The 23,286-nt window shown below is 39.6% G+C and overlaps 1 protein-coding gene across 1 annotated transcript in view; it reads left to right on the plus strand.

Annotated features, from left to right (window-relative positions):
- Positions 1-13,316: 13,316 nt before the first annotated feature.
- The window catches only part of LOC112943125 (E3 ubiquitin-protein ligase HERC2), a 102,007-nt gene continuing 92,037 nt past the window's right edge, over positions 13,317-23,286 (plus strand). The window contains exon 1 of the mRNA XM_026034241.1: positions 13,317-13,388. Coding sequence (XP_025890026.1) covers positions 13,317-13,388 — 72 coding nt within the window. The remainder of the gene's footprint in view (positions 13,389-23,286) is intronic.

Genomic DNA, 23,286 nt, shown 5'->3' on the forward strand with positions numbered 1-23,286 from the left:
TTTATATCTSAAGCCCCTGGCTTGATCAAAGCCTGAGGCTGTCAGGGGATGGCTTGATCAAAGCATAATCCCATCTTGCATGGGGAGAAGATATTGTTAAAGGATTGTTAAAGGATGTAGGCAGGAAGGGGCCAAACTCTTCTTCGTGGTGACCAGCAATAGGACAAGGGGAAATGGGTGCAAGTTGAAGCAGTTTCATCTCCATATGAGGAGGAACTTCTTTTCTGTGAGGGTGATAGAGCCCTGGCACAGGCTGCCCAGGGAGGCTGTGGAGTCTCCTTCTCTGGAGATCTTCCAAACCCACCTGGATGCTGCCCTGTGCCCCGTGCTCTGGGTGTCCCTGCTGGAGCCAGCAGGTTGGACTAACATAACTAGAGTTCCTTCTAACCTTAATGATTCTGTGATTCTGTGTGATTCTTGAGTTTAGTGGGGAAATCCAGCAAGAATGGTATTTGTTAGTTAGAAAAATGTCTTAGCAGTGGTGATGAGCTGTTAGAGTGAATTCCCAAGGGAAGCAATGGAATCTCTTGTCAGGAAGCAGCAAGTGAAGAGCTCTGTGAAGGAAGCGAAGGCGGCAGCTGAGCGTGACAGCAAGGCAGACGGGGCAGTGAGCTCACTGACCAGTGGTGCAGCCCCACAGCAGGGCGAGCAGCTCTGGAGAAGGTAACCAGCTTCATCCAGCAGTCCAGATCACTAGGTAAGTCCACAGTGGTGAGTCAGGTCCAAGGAAGTCAAGCCAGGAAGTCAGGATCTGGATTGACTGCGAACGTGCCAGGCACGGTGTGACTCAAGCACTGACCAAAGGCAAGAGCCTCCTTTTAAAAGCAGCTCCTGSGAGAAGACGGTTGAGTCTCTGGCAAGAATTCCTGCAGCTCTGATTTGAGGCTGGGCGGCTGCGCTATGAATTAGCCTGTGGCCCCAGCAGCCAAACAGCCAGGAGAGGCAGGAAATGCACTCACAGTCCTGCCAGATCTTTGCCTCTTGACAGCTTTGTGTCAAAACTGGATGCATATGCTAGGACATCTATATTTGAAAAAGCACAAGATTTTACAGCTTATGCTATTCTGAAGAACAGACTAGATGATGTAATAATTCTAATAATTATTGTATAATTGAGCAATTTGTAGAAGTTAAGTTTGTGCAAGATATGAAAGGTTATAATGTAATACTATGGGAGTTTATCAAAAAACACTTAGTGAAGAGCAAACCTGACATTTAGCCCAGCATTTCTCATTCATCTGTGCTAGCTGTAATACTGTAGTAAAAACACAGTTTCCTGTCTTGGGCAGGAAACTTATTCGCACCAAAGTATTTTAATTTACATGCTCTTAGAATCTGCAACATTATGCATTTTCTGATTGTATAAGGTAAGTAGTTTATTGCTATCCTTGGTTAATTTTTTTCTTCCTACTCTAATCAACTTCAGTAACTTTATTTCCATAGCATATAGGAAGTACTTCAGGCCTCCTGGTGTTCCGGCAGCCTAAATGTTTTATTGAAGCACTGGCAGGTTTCTCCTTTTTGCCTCTGCTGCAGGAAAAAAATCACCTGTTGCTGTTGGGGTCTCCCACTGTATGAATGAGCATTCAGCCCTGCAGATGTGGTGTTTTCACCAGCGTTTTTGGTTGTACTCCAGGTCTTTGGGCCTTTGCTCTTGAGACTCATCTGCATCATGCGACTGCATCATCTCTGTGCCCTAGTCACCGTCCTTCCGACTTGCTGGAAGAACAGATTTGTGATTAGAGTGGCAATATCCTGGTCTCACTGTGATAAGAAATCTCTCAGGTAAATTAACAGGCCTTTGGCAAAGCAGTTTTGTACCTATTTAATGCATTCTTGTAACTGCTGCAGTCTATACCGATGGAGCACTGGAAATAAGAATCTATCTGTAAGGCATACAGCCAGTGGTGCTGCTCTTGAAATATTTCTTCTATCCAGTAATGGCAGGATGGATACTAATCATTCTTTTTTTTTTTTTTTTTTTTTTCTTCTTTTTGCCCTTGATCTCTAAAAAGTCTATGGTAGGATGAAACGGATGACTTCCAAAATAAGAGAAGCTGTTAACCCTAGTCGTACAGTTTTGAATGCAAGGACTGCATAAACAAGTCCTGGCTCTTCTCCCAGGCATAGATTTTTTACTCAAAAAAAAACCCATCTAAAACAAGAGAGTTTTTTTTTCAAGCTCATTGAGATCATCAGAGATTTTTGTTGCATGTTTTACATACAGCGATGACACAGTTTGCCTGAAACTTCCAGCAGCCCACATGCAGCCTCAGGCTGAGTCACCTGGTTGCTGTAGCTCAGGAGTTTTAAATTGATTTTTGTCAAAGTACTCTGGAGGTCATCCATCTGCTTATGCAGTATACTGTAAATCCTGGAGAGTATTTTTAGCAACTTAAGTAATTTCTGAGAGGTTGTGTTCAAAAGATGCAACAGTAAGATTGTTCCAGATTTAGCCCCTGACACAGCAGTACCTGTAGGACTGAAGCTGTTTGCAGAGCTTGAATGACATGACTTCTGAAGGCAGTGGTTAAAAACATCTCTTCAAGCAGTTAAATAAGTGGCTAGCAACTTGCCTTTCCTACAGAARCTTTGGTCTGTGCTTTTACTTCCTTTAGTGTCTTTCAGATATTTCTGTACTGAAACTCATTTTGTGAATATGTGTATATAATATTTATCCCCACTGATGTTCTCTGATTATCCATGGACACGTGACTGTATTTCAAAAGACATGTCTACATTTTTCTTCATAATACAAATAGGAAAAGTTGTAGATAAAATTTAGTTCAGAATTGTAACAAGTTAAAAAACAAACAACAGAAACTGGCCAATATATAATATACTGAAATGCACAACAGATTACATTATAGAAATAAGAAGAGGAAGGCTTGCTTGTTGTGTATGACATTCTACAGACTTGAGAGAAATACAGGAAATCARAACTGCTCAGAGCTGTGATCTTTAGCATACAAAAGGATTCTGTTAAGTAACACAGCCCTGCAAGATTCTTCCATGATACATGATAAATGGCATTGGTAAGTCAGAAGATGGATGATTTACTACTTTGCRTTTTTACATGGTGGCTGGCAGTTTTGTATACATAGTCTTGAAAAGGAGATCAAATTGTTTCAACTTGCAGTGGAGACTAATATATGCCATTTGTCATTTGTTTTCATTTGCAGGATATGTGTCAAAGAAATATATAGAATGCTCCTGAGAGCTGTATTTGAATGTAATAGCCATAGCCTAGAGACAAAGATACATCTTGCAATGCAAAATTACAATTACTGTGTATTATGAGTACGGTTCTGAAATATTATGAAAAGATAAAGGTGGAATTATATAGGCAGTGGCTTGCATTGGCAGTTAGTTGTTTTATACTTGTTCCATTATTATTTATTTTGCTAGAGTAAACATTAGTAGAGGAGCTAAAGTTAGCTAAGAGCTAATTCACTGCAGTTATACACTGGACATTCAATGCTGTAAGAGCAAACTGTCTTAGTTTAGGTTAGTACTGGCCCTTTTAGGCTCACTCATCCAACAAGACTGTTATTTGGATAATATCAAGATCTGTATGCCAGTAAGGAAGGAAAAAACATCATTTACAGTCTATGCAAATGGTAGGCATGCAAGCTTGATTTTCCAGACATAAAGTTACTTGTCCTTGTGCAAAATGAATACAAAGCAAGTATAAGAAGCTACTGTTGCTGTGGCTGGAGGGAATTTTGATCTGGCAGTTTGCAGTTTGCACAGTGGAATTTAATGGAAAATGTTCTGCGTGTTGCTGATGTTATAAAGAGCCAAGCTGGTAGCTGATTTGGGCTCTACTGGCCTCTTTGTTGGGCAAGCCCAATCCCAGTGCTGGCAAAGCCTGACTTTTCCATGGAACAGCAAAAGGTGCAAAAACCTGGCTTTTGCTCTCTGATAGTCAAGCTGTATCTCCTCTGCTCTGCTCTGTGCAATGTTGCATTTTTAGGGACCTCTTTACATTAAATGAGTGGAAGAAGTCCCTGAGCTTCATAAAAGGACCTGGAAGGATGTTACCTTTGTTGGACTGCCAAATAACTCCTGACTTTGGAACCCATAACAAGAGGTAGAAGACTATTCTTACTTAATTTAGCAGTTAATGAATAAAGATATCAAACAATTCTTTTTGCACCCTTCTTTGGTGTCTGAAGATAGGCTGAGGAAAAAAAGGTAGGAAGATACCAGATAATGATCTGTATGAATGCCCCCCAACCCAGCAAGCTATTTAGGCCAAGGATAAAGGCTGTGATATGTAAAAGAAAGTTGCAAAACTGAGGATTATGGCTCTTGTACTCAGCCCTACAGAACCAGCGTAGACAAGGGTCTGAGACTAAACAGACTAAAAGGTATCTGCTAGTGAAACTTTTCAGGCATGATGTCCTTTTCCCTTGTAGGTTCCCATAGGGACTAAGAGCATTTCTTTTGTTAGGCCTGTCACTTACATCTCAGAAACATTCTTTTCTTAACCCTATTTTTATTTATGTGTGAAATCCTTTGTCCTATATTGTTATTTTACTATTAGACAATAAAAACCTAATATGAAAAGCAGCATTGTATTTATGGGGTGTGCCACGGGATGTGGTGCTCTAAAGTTAGTATAGTTTATGTTTAAACTTACCTGTGCAGCATAATTCTCTGCTGGAAAACGGTGATACTTCATAGAGGATTAAGTAACAGCATTAAACTAGCATTTTGGGGCAGTAGGTGTATTCACATGGACAAACAAATCCTTGAACTTTATGGAAAAAATGCTTACAGAAAATTAAAGGGTGAAAACAAGTGAATTTAGCTTGTATTTTCTGGGAGTAAGAAAGATCTGACAGAGCTGAATGAGTGTAGATAATTTATTATCAGAAGAAATGAGACTGGCCCCTGTGATTTTCCTTCTTAAATACAAAATGTTTTGCTTTTTTTGAAGCTCATTGGGAATGCCGAGGCAAGATTCTACCTCCAGCACTATCGGTGTAAACACACTTGCTCAACCCGAGAGCCTTAGTATAGAACTTACCATCTTTAGAGTTCCCTCCGCAGACCCAGGTTCTGCGGGCAATTCCCCTGTCCTGCTACAAGGGCGTGGTGAATTGTCCTCCAGGTGCCTCTTCCTTGTCACTAGTAAGAGCAGCAGTCTAAAGGATTAGTTTAGAACAGCTGATACCAACCAAAACGCGTCCTACCWGTAAGGGGTGTGGGTGTAAGGGGTGTAAGGGGTGTAAGGAGAACTACGGGTTATTGGTTCTGTGAAACGAGTCTGTTGTAAGGGGAAAGTACTGATAGAGATTTCCATTTGGATGTGCGGTGCTGGTGTTCCTCCAACCACACCTGACATATACGGCTGTGAATCAGTCCTATCTGATTTACTCTATACTGAGCTTTGTGTCTGCATCTGTGGTTCTCAGGCAAAAAAATAAAACTCTGCATTTCAAACAGGGTAGCAGCTGCCTGTCCTCAAAACAGGAAGGATGCTTTTATTGCTCTTAAGGCAATTTTCCCTATGAAACGTGTAATTCATTAATAATACACTAATAATCAACTTGATTAACATCAGCCTCAGAACTAGTTTGCTATAAATGTGGCAAGCTGTAAAACTAGATTTACCTTTGGCTCTGGTTTCAAAAACAGCTTAATATTACTAGCTTCAAAGCCAGCTTGAATTTTYTCAGGCCCTCTGAGGCTATGTTAATAAATAACAATATCAAAGAGAAGAGAGGATCAAGGAGTAACTGAAAATAATTTAAAATGCATTCAGTAATAGAAAAGGATTGATGGTAAAAGCAAAAAAAGGTTAACAAATTTCAAGTGTTAAAAAATATGATGTCTCAAATGCATCCCATTGAAAGATTAAATTAGAATCCATCTGGGGCAGAAGTAGGAAATAGAGTCTGAATCTATAGCACATGATCCATGTATTAAAAAGCCTATCTATACATAGCCCAGAGTAGACACAATTACTAGGGGCTATTGTGTGGGTGGCAGGGACTGGTTAGGAGAAGGACCCTACATTTCTTTACAACAGAGCCAGAGTCTTACCTTCACAGAATGGACTTCACATTTATGCCATAATGGAGCAGTCACTTGACATGACAGAAAAGGTTTCATAAATATTTATTAAAATATCTTACAGACTGTCTCTAAATGGACCAGTAATTTGCAATTGGTTGGGAAGAGCAGAGTCACAGCAGCTCACTTCCCAGTGCTGCGATTTCCTAGGCTACAATTTTCTTCAAAGGATTAAGAACAAGATAAGATGAAAAAGACTTGCAAAATTAATTTTTCAAAAATACTGATAATTGCATGTTGAAATAACATGGCAGAGAGACAAATCTGTGATGTATTTGAGAGGTGGTACAAAATTACTGTTCTAAAGAAAGCATTAAAATAGGTACAACTGCTGTGCTGTATTTCAGTGGTATTATTAATATTCTCATATTGAAGCAGAAAGATATTAGGTGATATCACTCTTGGTTATAACATTTCTTGTGCTTGTACAGAGCATACTGCAAAACCAACAGATGATCAGATGATCAGTGTTACAACAAGCTGAAGCACAAATTATATTGACAAATAGATTTTGCTTCTTATTTGAACGGGGTAATTATTTCATTTTTATATCATTAACATTGAGCCCCCAGCCCTCTTAATCAATACTAGGGGCACCTCCCAGTATTATGAAATACATTAACATTCCTCAAATCTCAAGGGAACCTCTTTGTAGGATAAAGCTCTTTCTGAAATGGTAGTAACTGGCAAAATGCAAGAGAAGCAAAATGTTCTCTTTATAAGCAGCCATGTGGGCAAATACAATAGAGATTTTCTACAGCTTTTCTATAAAGCTGTAGAAAGGGAGCTGTGGATAGTTCCCTAATTTGTAAGCCAAGTGGATTGACAGTGTTTTGGACCTGTATTCATTTTACATATTAAGGACGGATATAAGAATTTCTTAACCTTTGCCCACCCTAGGCTTTATCCAACCTGTCCTTGACCTCTCAATTCAGCTGCTAATACTTCTCCTAGACCCTGCAGCAAGGACAAAACGTGGCACAAGTCCAAGGCATTCAAATAGTTTGTTTTTAAGGAAGTTCTTTTTCCTTATGAAGCAGTTTTGTACGGAAGGATACCATATGGACCTAGGTTAACAAATCCTTTACAAGACTACTGCTTCCTCTTCTTTTAAAATAACTAAAGATGCCTACCCGCATTCATAAACTGTTTCCATATATATAAGGCAATATATAAAAGCTAAAGTGTTTTTGGCCACTCTGCAGCCATTAAAGGAAGAGAAGGTCAATACTTGGGAGCTTCTAAAAGGAAAGAATTAAAATTAGCATCTTCCCTCTTACATATTAGGGTTTGTGTTTTGTTTATTGACTACAGGATTCTGTTGCCACCTCCTTCTGTCTAGTAAAGTTTCATCCTACAGTATCCTGTTTCCTATAAAGGATATAGACTCCTTTATATAAGAGATCAGATAGATTTAATGCTTTTCTCATTCTGCCAAATCATTTCCATTTTGTTTCTAAATTTTCCGCAATGAACTCTGCTTTGCATTCTAATTTTGGTGAAAAAAATAAACCATTTGTGTGCAATCTGAAAATTTGAAATGTGCTTGCTGCTCAAAATGCACACCAAACATCCTCCATCAGATTAAGTGATAGTGAAGTATGTTGCAGTGCCCATTGATGGGACAATTTGTAAATACAACTATGCAACTAACCTCCTGTCAGCGCRAATATATTCAACTACTGATAATTCATTTGCATGAGATTATAATACACATTCTGCCCTCAATGCATCCAATTAGTGCAGTAGTGAAGATATATTTCAATTTCTACTACAATTCCATGTTGATTTTTACTACCCTTACCATTCCTTTGATGTTTCAGTGGGTTTTTAAATTAAACTACCTCAATCATTTTGGAAATCTCCCTAATGTTTGTCCATGAGCTGCTTTGTGAATAGACTTTATTACTGAAATGTGTCTTTAGATCATATAATAGATGCCATTATTAGCAAATCTTATACAAAATGTTCCCTTAGTTAAAAAGTCCTTTTAAATTTTAAACATTTGCTGYTTGGCTGTAAGTTTGTAGTTGTATTTAATTTGGAAAAGATAAAGAGCTTTTGCAGGTTGCTTTTTTTAGTACCTGGGGTGTTTATATATTTCATCTGAATTTTTGATATATCCCTCACTTCATGTTAAAGAATTTTAGGTTCAGTAAGTCTGCAATGAATATCTGAATATTTATGTAGTTTTTATTTCCGAAGTCTCGTAAAGATGTGTCTAGTGAGCATTACCAAACTGACATTTCCAAAACTATTCTGAAGTGGGAGAACAATGTCCAACTTAAGAATGTTATGATTATTTTGAGTTGATAATTAAAAAATAAACAAAAGGAAAAAACATTTAGAATTTAACATTGTTATGGAGTACAGCGGTGAAGTCAAATTAAACTCATTTGAACTGAAAGCAAGATATTTCTTGGACAGAAAAATTAGYATTCACCCTAAGGAAGCAAAATATCTCTTCTCTGTAATGGAAGACACAGCTTGGAAAGTTTTGGAATAGCTGGGCCACTAAGAAACAGACCCGTTGGCACTGGATGTATAAAATAATGAATATATAAAGCTGAATTCCTGAGCTTGATGAAGCTGGTAAAAATTTTACTGCTTGCTTTAATGAAGGGAAGATTCACTCTAATTTAAAAAAATAATTAACTATGCAAAATGTAATTAACAACAGAATATAATTAACTACCTGTAGAGAAATTGTGGCTTTGTTGTAACAGTGTTATAACCTCCATCCTTTTCTTTTTTCAGTTCTCTGTGTAGTGAATTGCTCCTCCAGGACCAGCTCTACAACTGAGCTCTGTTAGCTGTACAATATCCTGTGATTCGCACTAGGAGAATGATTCACAAAGAGAAATTGTCACAAGGTAAGAAATTGCTGAACATCAGRATGTAAACATGATCCATCATTAAAAGAGGGGAGAGCGGCGGCTAAGCTAATTCTATTTCACAGAATCACAGAATGTTCAAGGTTGGAAGGGACCTCCAGAGATCATTGAGTCCAACCCCCCTGCTCCAGCAGGGACACCCAGAGCACGGGGCACAGGGCGGCATCCAGGTGGGTTTGGAGACCTCCAGAGAAGGAGACTCCACAGCCTCCCTGGGCAGCCTGTGCCAGGGCCCTGTCACCCTCACAGGGAAAAAGTTTTTCCTCACATGGAGATGGAACTGCCTGTGTTTCAACTTGTACCCATTGCCCCTTGTCCTGTCACTGGCCACCGCTGAGAAGAGCTCGGTCCCCTCCTCCCTACATTCCCCCTTCATGAACTTCTACATGTTAATTAGATCCCCTCTCAGCCTCCTCTTCCCCAAGCTAAACAGGCCCAACTTAGTCATTGAACAGTACATCCAGTATTTGATTGAACAGTACATCTTCCCGAGTAAAACAAGCGTGTTTCACTGTCCAGTAAAGATAGGAATGAAATAATATATTGGAAATATGGAYGAATGCAAAGGACACATGTTGGAATACGTATTTGAGTAAAAAATAAGAAATACCCAGGACTATTATCCTGAGGGTGAGAAAGGATCAGAAGGCCAGCCATGGATGCAGAACATCTTCATTCATCGTCCTGAGGACACAGGGCAGGAGGGCTGGGATATTGACTGAAAGGGGCTTGGGTGTTTGAAACTGGAAGTTGTTTCTTTTGCTTGGTTGTTCTTCCGTTTATGTAAACAGTGTTTAATTTAGTGATGAAAATGGCAAGTTCCATTTTTAATATGTAGAAATACTAGTATTGGGCGGAGGATGAAAATCCTGTCACCTCCTTACTCTGTCCTGTCTTCTCTCTGTAAAAGGCACTGGTGTGGCATAATAATCTGTACCAGTACATGTGAAGTGCTGGCATTCTTGGCAAATAATGCATTAATGAAATAACAGGGCTCATCACAAGGTACTGTTTTTAAYTGGAGCAACGTGCAAGACTGAAATATTGGGTAACAGTTCACACAGTCCTAAAATAATAGACACTAATGGTACAAGTTTCACATTTTCTTTGAGGAAAACCTTCCTCACCGAGAAGCAAGGAAATTCTTTGAGGTCCATTTTAAGCCCACTGTGCATGGGATTTTGTATTTTGTGGATAATAATACACAAAGACTTCCAAACTCAGTGGGAGAGCTCAACAACACAAATAGCTCTTGAAAAAAAAAATCAAACAAAAGAGGCATTGTCTTGCAGTAAACAGTTAGGCAGCGCTCTTATAGAAATGGTTTTGTGTCCCTTTCACATGCCTACAATTGCTGATATTCACTGATGAGAAAAAAAAAGAGTGTCCCACATTCCACTGCTATTTTAACTAGAACGGCTTCCCTGGAGCTCACATAATTACTCATTAATTAGTAAAGACTTGCAAGAAACACCTAGAAGCCATGCGGCTAGGACTAGCTTTATTTTTATGTAGACATATATTTGATTGGTTTTGGTTCTGCTTGGTTAAAAACAAAAATTCTCACCATTCATTCCCAGGATCTAGTTACTTCAGAATGCAGTTGTTTCAGCTCTTGAGACTGACCTGGTAGTTACTTACGTTACTCACATTAAAACTCGGCTTCATCAGTAAAATAAAAAGAAATATGCCTAGATTGTTCAAAGATGCTTCTCTGCACTCTACCTGATCTGCTTTATGTTGCTAGTTACTTTAATTTGTTCAGTCAGGCTCCAGAGGCTGCCTGGACAGTGCCACAAATTGAACTGCACTGGAAATGTGGATGGCGCATCACCCAAGCTGCTACCTGTACCTTCCTCATCCTTTGGGGTTCCCTACCCCCTGTGCAGCATCACCTTCAGAGTAACACAGTTATTGATAGGTCTTAATACTACAAATACTGCATATAAATTGTATATAAAGACAAACCTCAGAATGCAGATTGAGTTTTCTATTTTCATAAATAAAATGATTTTAAATATTCCTGTGAAAGTGTTTACTCATGTTGTTATACCAGAAATTGTGCAAATTTGGTGGCTGCATCTTTTGTGAGAATGCTGTTTGAGATTGCACCAGGCTATTATACCCAATTTGGGAGGCAAATAAAAATTATCCATCATTTTCTCCACAAGTATGTTGAAGCTTGCTTGATGTTCAATTCAAGCTGTTGAATTTGCATGGTAGTGCATCCAGTTATGTTTTGATCTTGTTGAAGGCAGTGAGTTCCTGCTAACTGCCCCAGTGATTTAACCAGTTAGCTAACTGTACAGTTTGAAATCATTCATGGTACCTCAGTAGTACCAGCAAGGGCCTCCTCCTACTGCCATTCGGTATTTAAYGGAAATAAAAAGTGTTGCTGAGTGAAGCCTAAGTTTTCAATGTAAAGATCACTCTCTTGGAGACCCAAATGAAAAATGAAGAGTATTTCACCGCAAATCATTGGAACACTCAATAGGCACTGGGGTTTTTACTTAGCTTTGCTAAGAGCAGTCAGGACATACATGTGTGACAAAACTTTCAAACTGTCTAGAACAAAGCTCTTGACTTCATGAAAGAGGATGACATAGGTGCATTTTTCAAGGGAAGCTACTTCTGTTTTTGAAGGTTAGCATTTTGAAGAACTTAAGTTTCTAACTTCTGAGAATGACATACTTTATCTTCTTGCTTAAATTTTCATGCACCTAGGAAACATTGGACTGTTATTTTACCTTAACATGACTGCTACACTTGGATCYAAAAGAGGTCTGTAATAAGTAACAAATGATAGGGTGTGGTAAGTTTTTGTTACTTTGAGAATGAATAACTCTTTCTACATTAAAAACAACAAAAAAGCTATTGTTCCTTCGCCTAAATGACTGTAAGTTAAGTCAGACCCTGTGCCTTCTTATTGACCAACCATTCAGTTTCTCCTAGTCAGCCTGGGTCCCTTCCGTCGCTTTTGCTTCCCAACTCCTTGGCACCCCGAGCACTGTGAGAAACCACAATTTTGCCTAATCCTGATAAATTCTGTCACTTCTAGCCAACTTGTTTTCAAACATACATACACAATTCAACAGATTTTCTCAGTGAGGCAACCTTACTAAAAAGCAAAGCTGCAGTTGTTCCTGGACAACTCAGGCCTTTGCATTGATTTCCCAGCTTCCATGCCTAACTCCTCCTAGCTGCTTCTGCCATTTTGTTTACCACTGAACCACTTGCTACTGACAGTGGGTTTAAAAAAAAAMCTTAAACTTAAAAAAAAATCTTTAAAGAACATACAACTAAAGCCTACAGCTTGCAGTGATTGTTGTACATATGTCCCTCTATGTGTCTATACAGACACAGGACGCAGGTGCGACACGGCAACCCTGGCCAGGTCCGGCCGTCGCGCCTGCTCTCAGCCACAAGATGGCGGCGCCCGGGAAGCCCCGCCCCGCCCCCCGTCACGGCGCCTCTAGCCTCGCCTCTCTATGGCACGGCCGGCTTGGGACAGGAAGTCCCGCCCTCCCTCCTTTGCGATTGGCGCGGTGCGACGGGGGCGGCTCGGCTCTGTGGCCCCCGTTTACAGCACAGAGAAGGAGGGAGGGGCGGGGCCGGGGGGCGGGGCGAGCGGCCCCGCCTCCAGTGGGGGGGCGCTGGGAGGCGGGGCCAGGGCCGCGGCCGGGGCCGAGCGGGCGGCCGAGGGCAGCGGAGCCGCCGCAGCCGCCGCCACGGACGCGGCCGGTAAGTGTGGGGTGGCCGCGCGCGCCCCCGGCGCCTCCATCCGCCTCGGCGGGGGCGGGGGAGAGGTGCCCCCCCCTCCCATTCCGCTCCCCCCCTCCCTACTCCGCTCCCCCCCTCCCTACTCCGCTCCCCCGCGCCCCCGCCCTTCGGAGCCGCCCGCGGGCGAGGGGACAGCCGGGGAGGGGGGTGACTCCCCCCCCCCCCCCCGCGCCGTTTTCAACGGTCGCAGTTTGGGGGCGCTGCGGGGAGGGAGGTTCAAGCGCCCCCCGGCTCCGCCACCTCCCGGGGCTGGATTAAAGCAGCGGCTCGCGGCCATAACGGGCCCTTCGCCGTGGGGAGAGGTCGGGCGGGAGGCGGCGGCGGCGGCGGGGGGGACCCTGCGGGTGGCCCTTCCCCGGCCCGCAGTTTGCGTAATGGGCGATCAATTATTTATTTGGTGCCGCGGCTGGCGCTGAGGGCCGCGCCGGGCCGCTCCTGGCCCCCACCTTTTACTGCATTAAAAAAAAAAAAAAAAAAAAATTCATTTATTTATTTGCTCATTTTAGTGGCAGGTTGGGCCGCTCTGGCAGCCCCGAGGGAAGGCTGGAGGAGGAAAAAATGTCTTCTGAATCGTTTTGTCTGGCGGCTCAAACTAGGTTCGACTCCAAATGGCTGAAGACGGACTTACAGGTAAAGGAATCGGGTGCGTCTTTTGCATCGCGACCTTTCGGGTGCCCATCGGGATGCTCTTGATCTCAGTAGCTGGCAGCAAGGCTGCAGCACTGCTGTCGAGGCCATCGGATGGCTTTTCAGTAGACTGGTTTAAAGCTCGYTTGAATTATGAACTTCTTTTTGGCCTTTTCGAAGCTGAGAGTAAAGCTATTGTCAGCCTAGTCTATTCTGTTTAGAACCAGGCTGCAGAGGGAATAAAGCACAGGGCTGATGACTGCTAGAGCTGTAGGTGCTTTATTTAGGCTGTTACTTAACTTGTGTACATATGAGCTAGCTGCTTTAATGAGCTAGCTACTGTAATGCACAAGAGAACTGAAATGAAAGAAGGTGGAAATCTAATTTATATTCTGAATGATCCAAATTAGCTTTTACTATGATTGTTTGCAGAACAGGTGTTTGCTTTAATTTATATACTTTCCTAAGGCACTTAGTTTTATACTGAGTTTGTGGAAGAGATGCACATTTCAGCAAAGATCATTTCCATTTTGACCACAAATGTCTTGGTCCTTGGTGAAACTTTTTCTATTTTAGATGTGGACCTTTATTTATCAGCTTCATATTTATCAGAGAGTAAGAGACATTATCAAGTTTTCTCGGTTAAAAYTTTTCCAAATAATATTTTTGGGTTTGAAAATTAGGAGAAATATGTAGAGATGCTGTGTGATAATGGATGGTAGAGTTAATCTGTTCTGCTGTTTAGATGGTGCTCTGTCCCTGTGCACTTGCAAACCCAAACCTTTCTTATCTCCAAAACTGTATAAGCTGCATCAGCCTCAAACAAGCCAAAGGTGACAGGTAGCCTTTAGGTTACTCTGTTTAGTAATAGATGTATGGATATGCTATAAAATGGCAGAACTTGCCTTTTGATTTGATAGGTTTAGTTCATCCTTGCTTCATCTTTATTCTTTCCAAAGTCAAAAATCTTGATTCAGAGTTTTGGCTAATAGAGTAAATAAGTAGTTGAAATAAATTGAAGATGAGCTTGTGAAGAAATACAGACTTTTTTTTTTTTTTAATAATAAATCATATTTATGATTCTAAAATGCTTCAGGAAGCTGAGTTTCAGATTACAAATAGGCAACTCAAGCTACTGTAGAACAGAGGAAGACTGTAGCTGAAAAATCTTTATAATAGCCTTTATAGCAGTGGCTGACTGCACTACTAGTTTTTCTTTTGCATTATCTGAGGTGAGGAACATGACTGTACATGTGATTTCTCATACATTTCCTCTTATATGCAATGCCTCCTTTCTGCATCCTTTTTATGTTTACATACTTTTGACAGGAGGCCACCTGTACCTTAGGATGAATTTTTTTTCAACTGGGTGTGTGTACAAGCGCAATGAAATATTTCTCTGTTATGGAGGTTTGTAGTTAATAGGTTGTAATAATTTCACTAAAAAATAAAGATCTTAATTTGTAACACTTTTCAATACATTTCATTCTCTTTTCAAGTTCTTGAGTTATAACAAGTTAGTGTTTAATTGCCAAGATACCCCCCTTGTTTTCTGCTAGTTGTGCTCTAGTCAATGAGATTAATGAAATAAGCAYGATAATCATTTGAGATCTGCTGATCATGAACATCCCTTCTCTGGAATCTAAAGATTAGCCAGGCCTCCCAGGGATAATATAATTTTCTTATTAGGTTAACGATTTTTGTTGGTATTACACGTGTCCTATTTATGAAGTCCGTATGGATATGTTATTCTATTTAACAGAAGGAGGTGGGGAAGRAAAAAGTACATGTGAATCTTGAGTTGATGCTTTTTAATGTGTTGAATGGCTGATGTRTTTTTTCAAGAATGTGGGTTTTGGGAGCCAAATAAGTTCTTTGTCTTCTGCCTGATTGACTTTTAGCTACTGGTTGATTAGTATTATCCACTTACTCATGAAATCTTTTCATAGGTATAAATACAGGTATCATTCAAGTTCTATGCATACCATTGATTTCCTACTGTGTACTTTTTTTTGCTTGGTGATAAAAACTAGGGTACGAAAGGTTGGAAAAGAAAACAGGAACTGAAAAGATTAGCAGAGTAACCAGGAGAGGTTTGAAAAAAAGATTAATTTGAATAAATTAATCTGTTTGCCTGCAATGTATTTTTTGGAGTTGGACCTGAAACTCTGCGTTTTGCAGCTAGACTCTTTATTTCTCCGAGAACAACAGTCAAAAGGCTTGTAAGTGAAATTCCTTGGAGAAATAAAGATCTAYTGGAGGTTCTCTCTTTAGAAGGCACAAAGAGTTTGAATAGTCTTTAGTCTTTTTTTATGAGATTGCAAAATTTGAGAAGTGTGGCTGGAATAGGAAGAGAAATGTTTCTTCTGGTGGGGTAGTTCTCTCCAAGGTCTGACTTTCATTTTCTGCCACTGTTGTCAGAGAACTTTTACAGTAGATTTGATGACTGTATCAGTTACTGTGGATTAAAACTTACTAAATTTCTCTGAAGATCAGTGCATCTTTTTTTTGGTTTAGCTTCATAGGATGTTTCATCAGTAATATGTTACACAGTATTATAACATTATATATATTGATAATGGCATGCTGTGATATGTTTTAATAAACACTGAAAAGAATGATACATGGATTTTAGTATGGATTGTGTTCAGTCACCTGCAAGAACAGCTGTTGCAGTTGGCACCAAGGCCAAATTTATGTGTCCTAATTCAGTTCGGGGGGTTACTGTCAAAGACAAGGCATGATGGAGTGTGTTATTAGTTGCTTTAAGAAAAGATCAAAGAGACAAGTAAGCCCTTCTGTTAAAACTCTAAACCCTTTGCCTGCAAGCTGAGCTGAAGTGCTGTGAAATGTTAATAGAAACTGTATTGTGCCAATATATTTTTCCTTGTTTTATTTTCTCTGAACATTTTCAGCAGTCCTATTATAGGAAGCCAAAAACCTCAACATAGACCAGGATGCCATTTGTTATTGTTATATATACGTTTTTTACTTAGTAATTAACTGACTATTATATTTTTTTGCTACAGCTGCTGTTAGAACTAGCTAGAAAATTTTCTTCTGTGAAAAATTAAATTTCCTTTTGGAATAAAATCAAAATCTGCTATATTGCTTGGAAAAAAACAACTGTTACACAGTGGCTGAAAAAATAGCATAGCTCAGCTCAATATGGGGTTGCATGAGTTATGTGATATATTTTACTATTCCAGAGATCAAAAAAATATAGTAGATAATTCTTTGAATAATATGTCAGATGTTTTCTTAGCACAGGTTGTTTTAGCCAAAAAAGGGGCTCTATCAATTATTTCTAATTTTATTTTGTTTTAGATTTGAATTGATGACTTAGAAGTACAGTACTTATATTACTTTATTATTTGTTGAAATCATCGCCGTTTTGATAAGGGGATATGTAACGGGACATAACGGTTTAATGGCTTTTTCTGGTGAAGGCTTCCTTTTTAAGAAGACAATATGAAAAAGTGCAAATGTTAAGAAAATACTAAAGTGTTCACATCAACCAAAATATCTAGTGTGCTGGGTCAAATTGTGCTTAAAATCAGATGTATCAGATGTTTAAATAATCCCGATGAAACTGCTGTGTTTCTCAGTTAGGGTGACTGTAACTGGTGGCGACTGAATGACCGAAGAAAAGTAGCACTGCCAGCAGTCTGGTGCCTGTATGTGACTGAGCTCCTGTTTATTAGTCTGCTTATTCAGGATCTTGCCGAGCACTCTGTTGTGTTTAATAGCAGGAGAGCAGGGAGAAGGGCTTTCATTTTGCTGGAGCTTGGAAAAATTCTTTAGGCAGCAGTGGGAGGAAGAGCTGTTTACGAGAGAGAGAGAAAGAGAGAGAGAGAGAGAGAGAGAGATTGGATTTTCTTCCATTTCCGTTCGGTTCACAGTAGGCAGGCAATTTCTGTCATCTTTTGCCACAGGGATGAGAGAAGTGAAGCAACCAACTATTGAGTTGGGTTTGTCTGAGATCTTTTTACCCGCCTGTCAAAATTAAATTTGGCAATCTGATTTCCTTGGGAAACCCACTGTTCTAGCATCTAGATCAGGGTTTTGCTGGTAAGAAGATAATGTAGATACAGGATCTTGAATGCTAAAAGCAAAAAAAGTGGTGAAAAATTTCTCTGTTTTGTTGTTTTCCTGTTCATTTTCTGCTTAAAAAAAAAAAAAAGGAAGGACTAGCTAGTAATCGATTGTTTTGTTTTTAATAGTATACAGTAATTGACATTGAAATGTCTGTATTTTTCAAGAACATGGCTTAGAGTAGGGATTTTTAGTTATTAAAAAAGTAATGCTATTCCTYCAAAGTTAGTAATTTTCTAGACTTTTAGATAGCTGTGGAATGATAGGTTGGACAAAACAAATTTACTGTTTATACARGTATTTGAGCTCTGACAGAACTCCTATTCAAAAGATGAAGGTATAGAGTTTCTACTCCAACTTTGAAGGAATGGCACAGCTTGTTTTTGCAATTGTTTGTTAACTGTTAATGATATTTTTACAACAGATGGAAGTCTGTAGACTGTTAYCATGCTGACATTTTTGGTTTAACTTGAAATGTGTTGAAGTAGTGCAGAGCTGGTAAACTTTCCTGTCAGAGCTTTAGGGTAATATGTTAGAGTGAATTATGTTTCACTGTGCTTTCTTTAGGTATGAYAAACAGCTGTGATTTCATGTCACGATTCAGTGGAGAGGGATTGAGTCTTGGATGAAACGTAGAGAAGAAGGCAGTAAAAAAGGGAAAATATATTTAGTGGATTTAAAGAAAGGAAAAACAATGGGGAGACCTGGGAAAGAACTACTGTATATTTTTTCACTACTCATGCATTGAAAAGGAAACGGGAGGGTTTTTTTTGTTTTGTCTGTTTCTATTTTTGAGAAATTTCTTTTGTCATAGTCTTTAAAATAAAGCCAAAGGTTAAAGTGAATATAACTGAAAGTAAAAACAGATTCATCTCATTTTTATATTCCTTTCATTGCTGGCAGTTCTGGGGTGGAGATTTTTTAAGTAGGTTGTATTTTAGGTGCATGTTAAAACCTTGAGATTATGTATTCACTTTCCTGAGTTTCCAAGATGGTTACATAATCAGCAGTCCTGCCTGAGTCCCTATGGGGTTTTCTTTTGTTGTATTTCTGTTTTCATCTTTCCTTTTTTTTTTTAGCTCCAGTTAAGTTTTATGGAGGTTTCTATGCTTTCTGCAGGAATGTTTAACCACCCACATCAGGCACTTACATCTGCATGTGGTCCATCAGATTATCTAACTTGAAGTATTTGACTTTAGAACAAAGTCACAGCTTTTGATTATTTTTAACTTGTTAAAACAAACTTCGTGGTTGTGAGGTTTTATTTCCTTAAAATTTAAAAAATGCATTAATGCCAATCCCTGTTCTGTAAATTGGGGGGAGAATTCCCGGCTGCCCCCTTGAAGGAAGGCAGCAGCATATGCCAGCAACCAAACGAGTTATCCCCTGGACTTAATTACATCTTGTACTGGTCAGAATAAATTACTACTAACACTGGAGATGAGATTAGCAAAAGATCAGAGTGGAGATTGCACAGTTAATAGCTCAGTGGAAGTTCACTTTAAAGCCTATTTAGGGTTTGCTTTTTTGGCTCAGGATACGTGAGCGGAGCTTAGGCTTATGTTTAAGGTAGGAAGTATGAAATGGGTRAAACGTGTGCTCTAAAAGTGCAGGGATCAAGGCATGGTCTGGGGATGAAAATGTCAGCAGCACAGAGAACAGACGCTGAGGTGTAATGTCCCCTTGGGGAGTATCTCCAAAAAGGCATTGCCAGCATCCTCTTTCTCTTTCCTATGAGTAAGTTGAATACTTAACTGCCTTTCCATGGCATTCCATGGTAATTTTAAAATTAATAGCCTCACAATAATCTTAAGTTATTAAATTCTGGTGGTTAATAGTTTGTTAATATTAAACATGTTTGCGGTATTTATATTACATATCTCTGATTTTTTGCTTACATGCTATAAAAAAGAGGAGGCTATGAAATAGTAAATTTCTTTTGCCCAGTCCAAATGCACTCTGCTTTGAACRCTTTGCTGTACCATGAAATCTGATGCATTCCTGGCTCGTCACYCTGTAGGATTTCTTGCCTTGTTTTCCGAGTAGTCCATTGAACATTATCCGTGTCATAAATAAATCACCTTTCCCATTTATTCCTTATCCACAACAGTAATTAATGATCTTTACCTTACAAATGGAAATCGTCTCTAATTTTAACCAAAAATCCTTGGCAACAAAATGATGTTGATGGTACCTGAGCAAGCCAAGTTTGGGAGCCCTGCTGTTCAGCCTGTCTGAACTTCACCAATTTGAACTGTAAACACCCGTCTTCTGTTATGATTTGGCATAGGAGGTGGTACCTATACATGCGTGTCTGTGAAGTGTTTTCTCTGTGAGATAGCTGTTGCACTGTAGGTGTATGAGTGAAAGAGATGCTTTTCTTGCACAAATGTTGTGTTTACGCTGCTGTGGTTTATATTTAGCATGGTTACCGCACTGTACCTCCGTAACTTATATGTAGTGAAGTTTTTCAGGTGAATTTTATGTCAAATGTAGTTTTCAGAAATAGGTGACACAAAAAAATGTAGAACAAAGTCAGTTGATGTGTGTTTAAGAATGTCCAGAGGTTCATTTGGATATAGTAAAGTGGGATGCATTGGTGAAGCATCCACATGGGCAAGCTCTGCTGTCTTTCTGCTGAGACCCAGGTGTTAATAGCTGAGCAGAGGTTGATGCACTTTGGCTGTGTGAAGGACCTTTACTTGCCTTGACTGCGTCTAAAGACACTAGCAAAACAGGTAGGTATGTATACAAAGCATAGCTAATTGTRTATGGTTTCGTGGAACATAGCCTGGCAACGTGTGTTTACTCTTTTATTTCGGTCCAACCTGGAAGATAAGGCTTCCTTTAGAATGTGCAGTTTTCTTCTCTTTTGCGAAATATCATCGGTTCTTTTTTGAGCTTTCCATAAAGAAATGAATGGAAGAAGGATTGTATTTTGGGGAAAACAGCAACCGAGGCAAGTGTTGACAGAAACTGTTGGAAACAAAGTTGCAGTTCTCATGTCTTGGCACTTTGGTCTGTTGGTACACTCATTGGAAATGATTGGATTCAGGAAGTAGCAATGGGAGAAAAAGAAGAAAATAGTATATGCTTGTGTTGGTTCAGAAGCTTCTAAATAATATAAAGAAAAGCAGCATTATATGGTCAAAGCAAAAGTTTGACTTTTATACTGTGCAGATGGCTTACTGTTATCTTCAGCTGCCAGCTTCTGTTGGGTAAGTGTAATATTTTTCTTCAGGGAGTTGGGAAACTTCCCTTATGTTCATAGAACTCTGATTTGGGGATCATAAAACCGCTCAACTAATTTATCGCTTAAAAACAAACTTTTCTATTTCACTTTTGGATATCATAGTGGCACTTCACTTGTCTGATGAGCATTAACTAGATTAATAGTGAATTTGTTATAATGAGAAGCGGATTGCCATTGGTTATGTTACATTAATTAGTTGTGAATACTGATCCCCAGTCATCCTTTTAGGCAATTTTTTGTCTATTGCTATAAAAAATGTCCAGGGTTCCTTTCTTCACACATAACACACCCTCCCCACCCCCTGCCCTACCCTGATGGGTGCAAAGGGTTAACTAATGTATGAATAAGCAGCAAAATTGTTCTTTTTGATGCTTCTTTATAGTACAAGTACATGAAGTACTTGGGGTGCTGGGGGGGAGTGACTGTCTCGGGTCTGTAATCTTGGTTGTTGCTCTATCTTTATGTAACAGACCACAAAAATGACTCTGATAAGAACACCAGACCCGCTACTGGAGAAATTTTGTTTACTTTCTTAGTTTTTAGATGCTTGAAAGACTTGTGTGTGAGCTTTGTGTCRTATGAAAGGATTAGAGGTTAAAATAGGAAAAACGGTTCTTTTGGTTGTTATTTTACAGCAATGTTTACACAGGCAGTAAGTTTTCTGAAGTAAAGCAGTGTTGTCTTGTGAAGAACCTTGCATTATAAACCTTCGGGCCTRTAGGGTGTAAGGTTAAGGGGGTGAGAATCATTCTCTATAACAGAGATGTAAAATACATTATGGTTTAGTAGACAGAAGTCTTAAATTCATGAAAATTGTAATATGTCTTGCAAGCCATATTATCGTGTTGCCTAATTACTCACTATTTTTTTCAAGTTTGTGCTTGTGTTAACTGTAGATTAACTTTCATCAGACTACAGCTAAGCAAATTTCTGTGACGTAGAAGCAGAGGAGAGTGAGGCAGTTGCTTGGCTGTGGTTTCCGCCCCCCGCCCCCCCCCCAGGAATTGGGCATACTATATGAATTTTTGAATATGCAGTATGAAGTCAGGAAACCAATACCATATTTTAGTATCTCATGGTGGTGTAAGATATGTAATTATTCTGTAATTCTTCTGTAATCTTTGATGAATAGGAAGTAAAATAGGAAATAAAAATCAAGTGTAAGCTTGTGAATTTCTCTGTATACTAGTAAATATTTTTATAGCACTTGTGCAAGTAGCATCTTTGCCTTTTTTCCTTTCATTTAAATTCGAAGTATTTTGACCTAGTTATATAAYACAAAGCTATTTCTAAGTAAATCTTCTGGTGTACTGTTTTAGTATGCTAAAGGCATTCTATTTTTCAGTTCAATTTACTCTTTCACCCTTGATGTTTTGAGGTAGCAGTTGTAGCCTGTTTCCTGTGGAATTCACTYGGGATGCAGACAGACACCTGCTTTTGTGGTGTTTCACAAAGCCGAGAACATCATTRGTAGAAGACTCATTACCCTGGTCGTTAGGATTCCTCGAAGAACATCTGAAATGATAAATGTGTAGGAGGAAAGTGTTACAGATAGTAGTTTCATGAGCAGTTCAAGCTATCAAGGCTCTGCTAATTGTTTCCTCACAAGTATATGTTGGATTGCAAGTCCTGGAGCATTGGGAGCTGGTCCGGGCTGAGCCCCAGCCCGTTCCTCCTGCAATCAGTGCTGACCTTGCTCCATTCCTCAGCCTGCTTCCCTAGGGGATTGCTCAGGTGCTTAGTCTGCAGGAGAGGGGAGCGCTGCAGCAGCAGGGAGGAAGAGGGAGGGTTGTGGCTGGTGCTTTGTGCAGCCGGACTAGTTGAACTGACTGAATATGTTTATGGACTCGTGGCCCCTGGGTCAGATTCTGACCGAGTGCCCTSTTTAAGTTCTGGTTTGGAGCAGAGGCTGATGCGATTTCCTTCCATGCTTCCCTGTTCTGCCAAGCTTCTTTAGCCTCAAGATTTTTTTTTTGTTTGTTCTTTTCTTTTGCATTCCAGARGAAGAAAAGGAAAATCTGCTTGCCTTTTCCTCCCCCCTTATTTATTGTATTAAGTCTTCTTGAATGTGTCCATCGTTCTCAGGAAGGAGGGGGTCCTCCTCCCCCAGAATTACTGTGTGAAGTCATCACAAATATATGGGTCGTTCCAGGCTGAGAAAACTGGTTTTGGACTTTTTTGATCTATTCACTGAAAAGAAATTCTTTCTGCTGTATTTGAGCCCGTTTAAAAATTACTGTTTTGAGCTTTTAGTCTGTAAATTGGGTAGTTAGTATGAGTGGAACAGAAATGCTAATCAGCATGTGTATATTTTACATATATGTACATCTCTGGGTATATTCTACACATACATATTCAGGAATTGTGTGCAAACTCATCAATGTGCCTCCAATCAAGGATTATGCCAAGGATCCCTTCTCCAGTCAAGGAATGCAACAGTTAAACAACTAAATGCATGTTTTTTCTTCTATGACAAAATATAAAATCTGATGTATTTGATTATATGTGTTATGTGATTATATCGGTGTTTATATGTGAATATATGTATTATTT

This window comes from Nothoprocta perdicaria, unplaced genomic scaffold (assembly GCF_003342845.1).
Source record: "Nothoprocta perdicaria isolate Ctin4 unplaced genomic scaffold, notPer1 scaffold_140, whole genome shotgun sequence".
Lineage (NCBI taxonomy): Eukaryota > Metazoa > Chordata > Aves > Tinamiformes > Tinamidae > Nothoprocta > Nothoprocta perdicaria.